Genomic DNA, 15338 nt, shown 5'->3' with positions numbered 1-15338 from the left:
TCAATGAAGATCATAGAAATAAGTAGATACATTATATGGTTCTCCCAATTAAATCCTGAACAACAAAGGGATTATCAATAAAATTAGGCTCGACTTAAACGTAAGCTCCATTTGATTATACGCTAAAGTGAGTATATTTAGCACCGTCTGTTAGTTTGTGTGCGTTTAAATGCATACGTATGCATGTATGCATGTTATTTTTTGCGTATGCAAAGTGAATATTTATTAGAACATGAGTTTCGCGAAAGATTCAGGGGCTCTCGTGGTCAAGAAGTCTCAACTACAGCACCTTTGTCTAAATTTAAAGCTATTTTAGATATTAGATTGGTTGCTGATTCGCATATCACTAAATAATTTTGCATTTATTTTATATAATACAGTACATGTTGCATTAAACTAATTTAGTATATTATATATAATGCGTTTATATATAATCATATAATTTATAATCTTTATGCGCCTTCTCCACATAACTTTCACAAAACAGTGCATCAACATTTTAATGCGGATCTTTTGTAGTTCTTAATTCAAATCGCCTTCAGTTTTTTTAACAACAATTATTGCTATTTTATGTATTTAGATTAAAGTATGTCGTTACGATTTTTTTAATATAACATTTTCTTTTTTTTCTACGTTAAGAGTACTCATGATATTTTGTTCTCTTAACTTTAGAGTTTTTCTGTGCTGGTGTTTGATAAATAGTTACTTTACAGCTAAAACCCTTCAAGTGTGCAGCACTTCATAAAATTAAACTGATGGCCAAATAAATACTTGTTTCATTTATGACAACAGCATTTAAAATATTTACAACTTTATATAAAACTATAAAAGAACATAAAACTGCACATTCCGCGTTTATTACCCAACTTGATATTTATATATTTTGTTTTATTATATATTTGTGGACCGTTTGAATGACTAACAAGTTTAAAATTTCGTTTCTCTAAAAACTCGCTACCATGCTCATTCTTTTTTGGGATAGTCGTATAGGTATGAATGTGTTTTTATTAATAATGAATAGAGCATACGGCCAAAACTTAACAAGGACTGCAAGGATTGAGCCAAACAACTATGCAAAAGACTCTTGAATAGGATGCATTTCACAAAAAGAAAATCTGAACATAGTGCCTACATTATAGTTATACATACGTATATGCATATAGGTATTACATAATAACAGTAACTATTAACATAGCGGACGACAACGGGACGCTCAATTAGAATTAAATATTAATCAACAAACTGACCACAAATCGACTACCACTCATTCCTGGCAGAAGCCCTCAGTTTCCTCAATGGCAAAGGTCAATTTTTCCACCAGTTGATCGTAGCTTTTATAAGGCGGCAAATCCAGGCGGTTGAAGCAAGTATGTGAGCGTGGTAGCCAGGTTTCTTTGCCCACCTTTTCGATGCAAAACCGCTGCGGACCATTCGAGCCCATCAGCTCCGCGAAGCCACCGACTGGAACGCGACATGTGCCCGTTACAAATTGCAAAAGACGGGCACGCTTCTCATTGTCCGTTTCACGTACAAACTTAAGGAGAATATAACATTATTATATATACAAAATTGATAAGTTAAGTAATCACACCTGCCAAAACCAGACCACTTGTTTGGAATTACGATTATAATGTCTGTATATTGTGTTGCGTTGCCAGTCTTCAACATCAACGTCCTGCATACCGCATAGTATAAGTTCCAGTTCACGTTCGTCAAAGTACTTCAGCCACTCGAGAGGCACAACTTCATTAAAGCCCTCAAGAAACGTCTTGGTCTGCTGTTCAATACCACTATAAACATTAAATAGATATAATTAAGTGCACAAAATTTTAAAAAAGTCAAATACATACCGGGTCATACGCCACTCGGTCATAAGTGTTATGTATTCCTCCTTATTCTCCTCCGTAACTCGCTCCTTCTCGCCATTTTCTTTTAGTTCATGGTGAATTATTTGACCCAGAACTTCAAAGTCCACGCTGAACCACAGCTCAAGACCACATTCGTCAATATTATTGTCTCGCACCCAAATGAGCGAGTTATAGAACTCGGGATCAATGGTCTCAATGTCCTTAATGGTCAGCTTTTTGTTTAGCATTCGCTTGTAGAAGGGCATTGTGAAGCCACTGTAGATGAATCGTCCATGATACAATGCCATAGCAATGAACCGTCCAATGAACTTGAAGTACTGCAAGTGGTCCGGATTCACGTAGGATGCAGGATTTATTTGTAGGCTATAGTTATTCTTGTTTGCGTACTCGAACAAACAGTACATGGGATTCAGCACCTCGTGCGACAGCAGAAAGAACCACTCGCGTGATACACCGCCATAATCAAGGCCTTCTTCACCACGGAAGATTATGTACAGCCGGCGACGTAGTTCATAGGCGGGTAAGCGCATAATTTGATGATATGAGTCTTCGAACAGCGTCTGCCGTGTAACAGTGATCTTGATATGCGAGGGCAAGGCATTGCTCTGGCACAGATAGCGGAACTGGGACAGCTTCCAGCGGAAGCTGCGCTCATAAGCGCGCGGAACACCATAAACGCCTTTGGCCCCCTTCGGCGCACCTGGGCGGGGATCCTCGAAAGTCGTCCGCCGCGTATTGTGATCAACAAAAAAGCGCTCGCCAGCCGCCGTGTAACGTATTTCCCAACCTGGTGGAAGTGGACCCTCATTGATTAGACTGACCTCCTGTCCCTGGGTACGTGGATCCTCCCATTGGGTGGTGCGGTTCTTATGATTCACAAAGTAAACTCTATTGTCAGACTGCACTTTTTTCTCCCAGCCATCTGGCAAGGGACCCAGCGCATCTTCGTCATCTTGAGTCACCTGCGCTGTCACAGCCGTGGGTTGTTGCTGCTGCTGAGAGTAGAGGAACCGCTGATTACCCTGCGCTACTACATGAGCGCGCTGGCCCTGCCAGTGCTGGAAGTGCATCAAGCGCTCGCTGTTCGGCCGTTGCCATGTAGTCTTCCGCGTATTGTGGTCTACATAATAGACGCGTCCGCGCACATCCTTTCTTATTTCCCAGCCGGGCGGCAGCGGCGTCGGCTTTTCCCAGTACGTGGAACGTGTGTTGTGATCAACGTAATAGCGCCGTCCGTACTGATCCAATCGTATTTCCCAGCCAGCAGGTAGCAGCTCATCTTCCGCCGGTTGCGTTTGTAGTTGCGGATCTGCACCATTGCTCACAGGTAGGCCAGCGCCACATACTGCTTGATCAGGCGCGCCACCTAACATGTAGTTTGCTTGCCCTCCATTTTCAATCGACCCGTTTACGTAAAGTGGACTCTGACTAACTGGACGCTGCTGCACAGGTGCCGGTGGTTGCTGTGGGTACGGTGCCGTTTGTGGCACAGCTGCTGCACCGGTGCCATTACTCATTCGCAGTGGTTGCTGGGGTTGTGCCACCTGCTGTTGTTGCTGTTGCTGTTGTTCCCAAATTGGAGGTGCAGCTGAACGTCGTTGCTCCTGGTTTACACCATTGGATAGTGGCGAGCGAGTAGCCGCCGGCGGCTCCGCATTGTTGGAGCGAAGACGCATGCGAGCACGCACACCTCCATAAATCATACAGCTGCGGCCCGCTGCTGCAGCATCGCTCACCACCGGATTAATCGCCTGGACAGCAGTCCCATTTTGCTGCAACTGGCCCACCTTGCTCATGTCTAGTTTAAGGCCATTAAGAATCGCCACCAGCTCTCCACTTTTAGTTTGACGATTGTCGGATTTGGAGGTGACAAAAAGATCTATTGTCAGTTCAAGGTACTCGCAGCGCCCGTTATAGTGGTGCAATATGTGGCTTAATTGAATGACACGCTCTCCCAGCATTGCATCTTTGCGAAAGCTCGAATGGTCCAGAACCTTGAAGTGCAGCGTCGAATTGGGCGTGATCTAAGCAAATCGAACATCAATAATATCAATTAGTTTGGGGATAAACCATATCTTGTAAGTTACTTACTAGCACTGTAAACTCTTCATTCCATTTGGGCAGATAGCTGTTCTTTACTAAATCTGTCTTACGCTTGCTCTTGCTGTCTATTAACAGCTCCACGTACGGATTCGGTTTAAGAAAACCATTATTGCGCAGTGAGGCTTCCTCAACTTTGAAATCAAAACAGAATATCGATCAATATGTAAGATTCGAACTTCTCTCAAATTATTTGTATACTCACTTGTCACGCTTAATTGATAATATCCTTGATTACTGCTCCCAGTACCGTTGCTTCCACTACCTCCATTCGCAGTCCCACTCGCACCAGCTACTGCCACTGCTGCTATAGAAGCAGATGTTCCTGGTAGGTTTGGATTGCTGCCGGCGATGTTTGTTACACTTTGTGTAGCGTCGAGACTGTCGTTGCCAGCACGAGAAGCTGCACCTGTTGCCTGACCATTTTCATCAGCCATTTAAATGCTGCTCCTAGCTGCTTGCTAGTCTTCACGCCTAATAATCCTGCCCAGCTGCTCCTTGCCGTTGGGACTGTTGGAAAATCCGAAAAAGTTTTATATTCAATAGCTATAGCTAAGAATTACATCTTCAAAAGGATCTTAAAGATTTTACCATATATATGGTTGTTTTTTTTTTTTTAAGCTCAGCGCTATGTATTAGTAAATTGTTCTGTTTTACGGGCTTGGCATTATTAATTTTTTATTAAGCTACCTTGTACAGTCAAAAAAGATTTATTCTTTAGAAACTTTTTGTTTCAATTCAGTTCAAAGCTACAATAAAAGAACGACTCTAGGACTAAGAGATTGCATAGAAACGAAGACATTTACTGATTAGTACTATATATTTATCGTAGTTGACATATATATGTATATAAGCGTACATACAAATATATACACACACATAACACCGACATGCAGACACATTCATACGATTTTCATGCCATAGGTGTACATATGGGAGTTTTTAGAATAATTTTGATATCACGCACTTTGGGAGTACAACTACCACTACTTGCCACTTGACTGTATGAGTTGTATAATCATGAAAATGAGTCACAAACGATAAGTAAGCAGGTAGTACAATCTACAATATATACAAATTTGATCTATAAATACATATTTACTCTTGTTTGATTAATAAAAAAGCACTATGTTTTTTTGTTTGTTATGGCAATCGTTTCAAATATTAATAATAATATTAACTATAATATGTTATTAAATTAATCTGATTATTTTTATTTAATAGGTGAACTAGTGGTAGATGCCCACTAATTACAACTCTATGGAATGCGAGATCAAGAAACTGCTTATTTTCTGATTTGAAATAGAGTGCAAAAACAATTAGGTATATATTCACAATCAGTAAATGGAAAGACCGAAATAAAGTTACTGTTGATATCGAGTATGTATGTTGTATGCACTTGTTAGTGAATGTTTGTGTGTGCTTGGTGTATTTTGTATTAACGTGTGTGTTTGTATATACATATGTACATATACTGATATGATGAGGGCAAGCCAAGATTATGGGCAAAAGGAAACTTAAATTGCTACATATGTAATCAACGAAGCGAGACAACAGCTGCATGAACCATATGCACTAGCAGTAATATTGTGAGTATATACATACATATGGATTTATATTTATGTATAAATCTATAGGTATCAAATAAATAACTAAATATATTTATGTACATACGTATACAAGCACAAAAACACAAAGGTTAATTGGGGCTGATAGTACTGTGGGGTATACATTGACCTACCTGAAGCGTAAGTGCTCATAAGAAAATATATTGGTTTATCTATGATACACCCGCACACAACAAGAACAATTCACCAGCACTAATGTACGCTTACTCGTGTAATGCACAACAATTTTACATATGTGAAACGTTTACTGCTATGTGTATGTGTGCATATACATATGTAAGGGTATGTGTGTCACTGTTTGTTTGTAAATGAGGCAAAGGTCGCGGCAACGCGGAAACTTAATTCCTGCGTCCTGCGTTGAGCCCAGATTTCTTGGAAAACTAACACAAAATAATTCGACGCTTTTTTCAGTGCACACAGGTAATTTTCCAATTGTGTGTCCCATCTATTCAAATAACTCTTAAACTCGAAATATTTTGCTTACCTCCTGATCTTGTTCCTACAATTTATGCACTATCAGCCAAAATATTTATTTATATACAATTTTGCAAGAAACGAACAATAATACGCGAGTTATTTGAAAAAATTATACAATGTGCGAAGCACTTGATAGTATAATACAGTTCAACATTTTGTATTTTACTGTTTGTGTTACTTAAATTACAGAATCAATGCATTGGCAAAAAAATTTAGTTTTCGTTTCGTTTAAGAGCTACCAGCTGTGGGATATATAAAAATACTAAAATATAAAATACTAAAATTAAGTATACTGAAGTACTAATAAAAAGAGTAGTATATTTTTGTAAGGTGAAATCACTTACCAAACACACATAGAATAGACATGTAGAACTATTTTTTTCACGCCGAAAAATGTCTCGTGTTGTTTGGATATTGGTGTAACAAAGCGTTACACATGCCGTTTAAATCATGGTTTTTGTTAAAATTTTTGTCTTAAGACATATATTTATTTTTTTTTTTCACAAAAAAACAAACTACAAAGTAAAAATATTGGTATTTTTTAGGGTATTTTCTGGTATTTTCTACTTTCCCGATATCATTAGATTAGAGACGTAAACTAACTACCATCTGCTATGCAGTTCGAAATGTAACAATTTAAAATGTTTTTATTTATAAAAATAATAATTTCTGCATGAATATTTCTTCAGCACATCATATTTAATATGTTTTTTTTTTTTTTATTTAATTACTTCTTATAAGGGTAATTGTCTCAAAAATCGTTAAGGGACTTGTTTTAATCGCTAACTCATACTGCGCACATCGATTTCTGATGCGAAATTTCACCGTTAAAAACGAAATGTGTGGAATATAAATTTTAAAAATTTAAATTAATTCAGTTATTATTAATCAATAATAGTAAATACGAGTAGTTCCATCTAATTTCCATTTACGTTACTATGCGAAGTTCATTCGATTTATTTTTCTTTTGAATTCCACGATTAGTATATTCCATGACTAGCAGCAATTCCAATTTTTTTCCAACGATGTGTTTATGTATGCAGTTTTGAAACTATATGTTACAGAAAAAAACTATATGACAATCATGATAAAAGTGAATTTACTTTTACTTACCATCGTCTGGATTGTATTTGAGTGCACAGTCAAATTTATTAATATAAGCAATTAATACCTTCTATTTTGTTTACTCGTCGCTTTATACCCATGATGAAGGGTAAACAATTTTTCTTCGAGCTTGTATCACGCTTTGCTCTATATTCGAGTCTCGCTGTAACTCACATTTCTCCGAGGCGCGATGTCTGAGTGCTAGCTTCTCCAGCACAAAGAGAAAATTATTAAAATTTAACATGCCACGATTCGTGGAAGCTCAGCCATTCGTATCGCGCACTTTGTCTAAAGCGGAAGCATCATTGCCGAGCTGGAATTTAGTCATCTCTGAAAAAAGAAGCTTATTTAAGGACATTTATAACAACGATATGCATGGACTTTTAATATATTTGTGCCTTTTAACCAGCCTATTTTACTTTTCGGAAGGTACTATAAGGCGTAACGAGTCTTAAGTGATTTGTGAACAAAATCGGATATAATTTAAAATATACCAATTTATTTATAAACATGGAAACTGGCTAGATATGTATATAAAAATTAAAAAAAACTGTTGAGACTCAAAGTGTGCTTGATATATAAAAAGTTGATCAACCTGCTTTTTTGAAGTGATTTCGATGTTTTGTTCATAAAATAAAGTTGATTCTGTGCAATTAGTTTAGATACTGAAATGTGTACTTAATATTTGCATCCTTTTCCTCTTTTTCTTCCTATATGTTGTCCCGTCGTTTGGTTTTGGTGTTTAAGGTAAACCATGTCCCGAAAAGAGCCGTCGCCATAAGACACGTTGCGATGCTTACTACAAATGCCGCGACTTGCCCTCGAACTCTCATGTCTGGATACCGACCAAGTGCAAAGAGGGACTCGTCTATGAGCATAGTGTGGGCAGCTGTGTGCTGCCTGCCGAGGATTGGGAGTGTCTAACTCCTAATGAACTGAATAATGCAACCAACAAGCTGTCAGTCATGGGAAGCAAAGATGCCGACATTATTATAGTCAACAGTGATGATGAATCGGGTATCTTACTGAAGGAGTCGCCACAGTCACATGATGATAATGTGGAGATTGTCCTGGATGCCTTCTTAAGCAGTGAGGAGCAGAGTGCTCAACCTTTCAAGCCTGCACATGAAAGTACTGAGTATGAAAGCTCCTCAAGTAACACATTCGATTCCAGCGGCGATGGCGAACTTGTCGACTTGGATAGCCAAGTGCAGCTAGAAAATCGCGAAGGAGTAGCTAATATAAGTTACCCTGCATCTGCTGTGGACCCAGAACCAATGACATTAAATAAACATCCAAGCTCTTCAATAGATCCTACTCTTAAGGCGCATTTGCAGCGGCTGTCGCAGCTAATTGATGGACTGCAGCAAACCTATCAGAAGACGGATAAGCCCCAAACGGAAATGCGACCAGATCAGTTAAATGCTTTTTTGGCGCATTTTGATTTAAAAACCCGTTACGACATGTTCAATCCTTTGGGAGAAATCCACCACACAGAAACCGCTACTACTGCGCCACCTACCACACATACGACACCTATGACGCCTATGACACCAACAAGGCCAATGGAGGTTTCGGCTGCACCAACACTCCCACTGCCGAAACCAACAGCTAATAAGACCCGTTTACAAGAGCATTTAACGAAGCATCGAATGCAACCGGAAACCAAGCTGATGCTCACTAATGCCCAGCCGTTCACCTCGAACGGCCAGGGCTATACAAACTCTCAAATTGTGGTAAATCGTCCAGAGGGATCAGTTACATTTACACTCCCTCAATACGGCTCCAGCGAAGAGCACAGCCAGAAGTATGCTCAACCTCAGAGTCATGAATACATGGGCGACCAGGAGCCCAAGGTATCAGAGGAAACATTGAAAACGGTGCTGGAACTGTCCAAGCAGATGATTTCTGCTCAGAATATGCCAAAAGTTATTCCGAATCCAGCATACAATGGCGCGTTTTTTGCCCAGCCAATTCTACAGCCTATCATTTTGACAACCCACAATAATCCATTCCAGCAGTACTTTTCGATGCAAGACTATGAGTCTCATTCGCCACCAAGGTCGCATTATGTGCATCATAAGAAGCCGAGCGGATACAACAAAAAGCAGTCGCAGCCCAGCACCACGATCATTCACAATAATGTTATACCCGTACATTTGGCTAGCACAAGCTCTGGCGAAAAGGAAGTACTTGATACATATGGCAACAGCTTGGGTGTCTATCCAAGCAGTAACAACAAGAACAACCAAAATCAAATGGAGAGCAACAACTATCTAAACAAATTTATGGCAATAATGACAACACCTCGGCCGAATTCTAGCTCCAGCTCCAGTTCCATATCTGGGATGTCCGTGACGACAATGAGCAGCCAATACACGGGTCAATACGCGGCTCCGTATGCTGGCGAATTTGTACAGACAACACCCCGCCCCTTCGAGCATCAGCCATCGGCATCCACCGTATCCTCCTACTATACGCCTAGTCCGCATCTCAATGAGAACAATGCACATCGCGTATTCAATGCGGAAAGTTATCCAACGTCTATGTCCATCGACTTGAATGTACCTCGCCCCATGGACAGTCACAATCTATTTCCGATCCATCTTAAGCCAGATCAAGTGAAAATTCGACCTAATTCCCAAAAAATCGAAAGCATGGAAGTAGAGGCTGATGAAGCGAGTAATATTAACTATGTCAACAGCCATGCGAATGCGAACCACCTGCACACGAACAACTACAACAGCAACAATTACAACAACCAATACAACAACAACCAGAACAACAATAGACAAAATGGGCCCCATGTACTGACCTACAGCAGTGGCGACTCAGCGGATCTAATAGGCATGAACAATCAATTAGCACCTGGCTCATATGTGGATCAGAGATATGCGATGAATGAGCAACATCGACCTGACTACAGTCCAGCTTACTTGCCCAATCTCCCAGCGAGTATGAGTAGTGTATATAATGAGCCAGTGGGCAATAGCATGTACCCATCTCCAATGAGCTCTGCTAACAACATACAGGTTTTGCCTGGGAAGACCAAATATCAGTCTGCACTGAATCAGCTTGTGAACTTTAATGGCAATTTCATCAGTCTAGATTTGTTTCAGAAGTCTATCCTGCCATTAATGACACAATCGCCGTCGGCGTTATCTAACCTTGGTAAGGTGGAAGTGATCACATGTCAGGCCGGAGTGCGCCAACCCAATCAGACGGACTGCACTCGTTACTTTGTTTGTAGTAAGAAGGACGGCAAAGTACTGTCCTACTCCTGCCCACCCTACACAGGGTTTAATAAACAGACTCGCATCTGTGATGCAGTAACTTATGCCCAGTGCGGCACTGTCCAAGTGCTCAACGGCTACTCTATCGAGGAGAACAAGCGACTGCAGATCGAGGCGCTTAAGATGCTGAGCGAAGCCAAGCGACGACAGGAGGCCACGCTTAAGAGCCAGAGCATTGCTAGTCTTCTGCAACAATATAGCAGTATGCAGGAACCGAGTGGACCTGCTGTCTCATCCAGCATGGAGCACAGCCCGCTCGACTCCTACATGATCAGTTTGCCTGAGCTAACTACCACGCCGCGCCCAACGTCAGTCATTCTTACTCTGCCTGCCATCAGCAGTAGCAGTAGCAATAGCAATGGCAACGTCAATATCAACACCAATAGCAACACTAACAGTAACAATAATAGTAACAGCAACAGTAACAATAATAGTAACAGTAACAGCAGTGGATCGGTGAAGAAGCGCAAATATTATTGCAGGGAGGGCGATAAGATACCCGACCAGACCTCCATCAGCAGCTATTTCGTTTGCTACAAGACCGCCCAGGGTCAGATGAAAGGTCACAAGATGACTTGTTCGAAGGGGCTGCTTTTCTGTCCTCGCACGCTGATGTGCACGCTGGCGAGCAAGTGCTCCGGCTAGTTGGCTGGCAGCGAAGCTAAATAGAGTTATAAGTTATTTATTTTACAGTTAAGATATGATTTTCTATATTAAACCAATAACAGTACACTGACACCGCAACAGATTGTTTTTGTTTTATATATATTTGTACATATACATACAGCACAGTTCAAGAGGTCATTGTGAAAGTAATCTTTTTCTTTGTATTCTACCTGTCAAGCATGTCACAATTTCTCTCATGACATCGCCGTGCTTTTTAATACCAGTTCTTAAATAGCGCAAACGACCTTCTTATAAAACTTGACATACTCGAGACCTGGAAATATACATATGCATATACACAAATACGAAATTCCGGAAAAATAAAGACATGATACGCTTTCAAAGAGTACTACCATTTTAATCAAGAAGAGTACTAAGTTCTGGATACTAAATCAAATGAACAACTATTTAAAAAAGAAAATCACTTAGCAGATGCCAGAGATCGGTGAGGATATATTTTAGACAACTGCTCGACACACTTGTCAGGGTATCCGCAAGTCGGGCACTCCCGATCTGAGCACTCTTACTAGTTTTCCTTGTTTAAATGTGTGCCAGAGCACTTTCTGTAGCTATGCCATGGTGACTACTTGCTATGGGTAGGAAGTTTCACTATTTTATTGTGCTAATAATCTTAAATGTGCTGGCATTTGTTGCTTGAAACTATTTTGACAAAGTATTGTGGATTAAAAGTAAATGAAAACTACTAAAAAGCTAGTTTTCCATACAGGGTGTTTAGCGAATCGTTTACTAAACTGAAAACTCCTCGGAAATCAGTACTAAATCCCATCCATCGACTTATACAATTACATAGGCATTACATAAGAAAACAAAAATGGTATAATTTTCTACATTTTCATTAATTGTTAATTGTATAATGAAAGCATTTTGTTTTAAGTTACATTTATATACCAATAAATAGAGAATAAATAAGAGCACCAGGAGGTATAAAACCAATAATTAAATGGCATATTCGATTAAAAAATAAATAAAATAATAAAAGTAACAAATAAGGAGATCCCATAGATGATTAATCTAACTAAATGTCCGATGGAACATTATGTGGCGACATTCTCGAAATCATCGGCCGAAAACTCACTTTCTCCACTCGTTTCTGCATTTGATTGTCTTCCGATAATTAGTATATAATAATTGTCTAAATTAATCTACACACAATAAACTCAGCACGCGCGACAGCATATTTTAGAAATTTCTTTCTCCCGTTTAATTTGTCACTCACGCATCGTCATTTAGAGAAATGCCAGCAAAGATGCTGGAGAGATGTTGGCTATAGCCTTCGACAGCTTTTACATCGAAGATTAACAAAAGTATACGCTTACTCTCTTGCCGTGTTGATGCTATTAGGGCTCCGGGGTAAACACATATGCACGACAAATCATACGGACACAAACAATTCATTTTTTTCTAACAGTAAGCTCGCAAATTAATTGCTTCAAATTTTAGGACGAGGGGGAAGCCCTAAATTAGCCGAAGTCTTTCTGACTTCGAGAATCTAATATATAACAAACTAGCTGGCCCGGCCAACGTTGCATTGCCCTGTCCATTATTTCTAGGTAAAAAATTGTTGAAAGCTATGTTGTTCAGGTTGGGATACACTCTTTTTAATTTATTAATCGAATTTTCATCAAGCACCTTGTGGTGAACAACATTCTTTGGTTTTTGGTCAGGTGCAAGAACAAATAATGCGGATGGTTTGCCAACACGTGAGTATGCCACGTACAATTGATCATGAGAAAAACACGCATTTTCTAGATTGAGGCCACAAATAGTCAAAGATTAGCCCTGTGATTTGTTGATCGTCATAGCGAAGGCAAGACGAATCGGGAATTGAATTCGTTTAAACTCAAAGGGCATATCTGTTGGGATCATAGGAACCCTAGGAATAAGAACTTCCTCATCTTTAAATTGAGTATCGACGCGTGAATCACATTTCTCATAAGTTTTCTTATCGCCAAACGCGTTCCATTGCAGTTTTGGTTGGTTTAAATTTCTAAGCATGATAACTACCGAGCCAACCTTCAGTTGTACATTGTGCGGTGGTAAACTAGGCATATCTAAGGAGTTCAAAAATTTAGTTGGATAATTAGTGACTTCTTCGTTTGTTACACAGTCGATAGTTTTGAATGAATACAGAGTACCAACGATTTTATTTTTAATTATATATTAAGGTCACCTTTATTTTTAGCCGCTTGCTCACTTAACCATTTAGTATTTTTGTGGAAAGCAATGATATTCGGAAATACTTTGTTGATAAGCTCATCTTTTAATGAGACGAAATTGCAAAAATTTTGAGGAAATGAAATCAAGCCACTCGATTCGTCAACAGGAATACGGCCATTACCGATATTCAGCAATTGCTTCGAGAAATCATCAGCAGATAGATCGATCAACAATGCAACTCTCATATTTACAGACAGTTGAAGTTTGGTAACATATCGCCACAGCTTTGATGCTTTGAGGCAAGCGTTTATTTCGTCGGCAGCAGTAGATCTTGGAATTACTGGTAGTGCCTGTCGAAATCGTCAGATAATAAAATCCTTGCCGTTTCACGGGCTGCCTCTCTTTGAGAAGCACGAATTAAGGCCCTTCTTTCCTGGGTACTATCGCGGCGCCTTTCTCGGGCGATTTCTCGTTCTTCGTCAGAAAATTGATTCGCGATATTCCGTTGCCTAATTGCATCATGGGTCCGCCGGGAAAGATTAGATCTTCTAGCACGTGGCCTTTTTATACCCTGAACCCATTGAAAATGGGAAATCAGGGTATAATGGTTTTGTTAAAATGTATGTAACAGGCAGAAGGAGGCGTGGCAGACCCCACAAAGTATATATATTCTTGATCAGGGCGACGAGCTGAGTCGATTTAGCCCTGTCCGTCTGTCTGTCCGTCCGTCCGTCCGTCTGTCCGTATGTTTGAACGCGTCGATTTCAGAAGATATAAGAGCTAGAGACTTCAACTTTTTTTTAAAATGTCCGTATATATCACGCGGATATCGAGTTTATCACTAAAAAACGATAACTCATTCCGATACTTTTTTATCGATAAAAAACCTTATCGAAGACCAGTTATAAAATTATATCTCCCACATCTTTCAAGCTAGAGTCTCCAAATTTAAAATGTATATAAAGATGTATTTTATACAATTTCGGTTTTTGTTAAAATTTACCCCCCACCCCTAAATCAACCCCTTCACCCTCATCTTTGTAAAAGGCGTATTTCAAATACTAGAGACTTGAGCTTCCGCATATACATACATTTAAACATTATGATTACGTTCTTCATTACGATCGTACGTCTAGAATTCAAATTATTCAACCAATAAATTCTTAAAATACTGCCAAGACTGCAGCGCAACCTAAGCGCAATCGCCTGTATATGTGCCCGTGTGTGTGTTGTTTGTTTATATGCGTGTGTGTCCGCGTGTATTTGTTTGTATGCGTGTGTGTGTGTGTGTGTGTGTGTGTGCTAATTGTTATTGAAATATCAGTTGCTTGTAAGGTTCAGGGGATCTTGTAGTCGAGCAGTCTCGACTAGAGCTTTCTTACTTGTTTATATATATAGATCATATTAATCTACTTTACTTATAGTTTTTCATACAGCGTGGCTGTTGTTCGTCATCTGCGGAGTTAACCACAATTTTCATTTACTTGTTATACAAATTTCAAGTTCCCATGCATGCAGACAGATTCAATTTCCATTGGCTTCAGGGTGTAAAAACTACAGCAATTAACGAATAACGACAAGCGACCTTAGCAAGTGCAAAAGACAATTCAGGTAATTGCAGTTAACATAAGCAAAGCCGATGAAAGTGTTTTTACACGCGCACTACACCAGATTGTGATGAGTTTTTTGCCTTCTCATAAATTTATATATGTAGATATGTATATCAAACCTGTTCCGGAAATTTTTATTTAAAAGAAAGCCCAATGGGACTTGTATCTTAGGCGACATCCTGAATTTTGAAATTTGGATTTTTTCAAAATCCAATGTAAAAGTACCGGACATTCATGATTCTTATATGAATTGCAGTATTTCTTGTACATATAAATATAATTTCAAGCTCAACATCTTTACAATAGAGAGGCAAAACATACAGCTACATAAATATTCAGTATAGGCGATAACGTCCGACTTTAACATTTTTAAATAGTAGGAGTTGATTGGGTCTCAAAGTCATCGTAGTTGTA

At 39.4% G+C, this 15338-nt stretch overlaps 2 protein-coding genes across 2 annotated transcripts; one reads left to right on the top strand and one right to left on the bottom strand.

Moving 5' to 3' along the window:
- Positions 1-335: 335 nt before the first annotated feature.
- On the bottom strand, positions 336-6324 carry Su(dx) (WW domain containing E3 ubiquitin protein ligase suppressor of deltex). The gene is made up of 6 exons (XM_030389624.2): positions 6081-6324; positions 4174-4478; positions 3960-4102; positions 1851-3892; positions 1592-1790; positions 336-1534 (listed from the first exon to the last, which is right to left on the bottom strand). Exons 2-6 carry the CDS (start codon positions 4403-4405, stop codon positions 1265-1267), a joined length of 2886 nt encoding a protein of 961 aa, XP_030245484.1. The 5' UTR covers positions 4406-4478; positions 6081-6324; the 3' UTR covers positions 336-1264.
- Positions 6325-7419: 1095 nt separating this feature from the next.
- On the top strand, positions 7420-11208 carry LOC108649949 (uncharacterized). Its single transcript, XM_018099054.3, has 2 exons — positions 7420-7606; positions 7925-11208. Exons 1-2 carry the CDS (start codon positions 7420-7422, stop codon positions 11113-11115), a joined length of 3378 nt encoding a protein of 1125 aa, XP_017954543.3. The 3' UTR covers positions 11116-11208.
- The last annotated feature ends 4130 nt before the right edge of the window (positions 11209-15338 follow it).

This window comes from Drosophila navojoa, chromosome 3 (genome assembly GCF_054131105.1).
Source record: "Drosophila navojoa isolate 15081-1374.11 chromosome 3, UAZ_NAV_1.0, whole genome shotgun sequence".
Lineage (NCBI taxonomy): Eukaryota > Metazoa > Arthropoda > Insecta > Diptera > Drosophilidae > Drosophila > Drosophila navojoa.
Note: the sequence above shows the minus strand (reverse complement) of the source record. Positions and strands in the feature narration are given on the sequence as shown.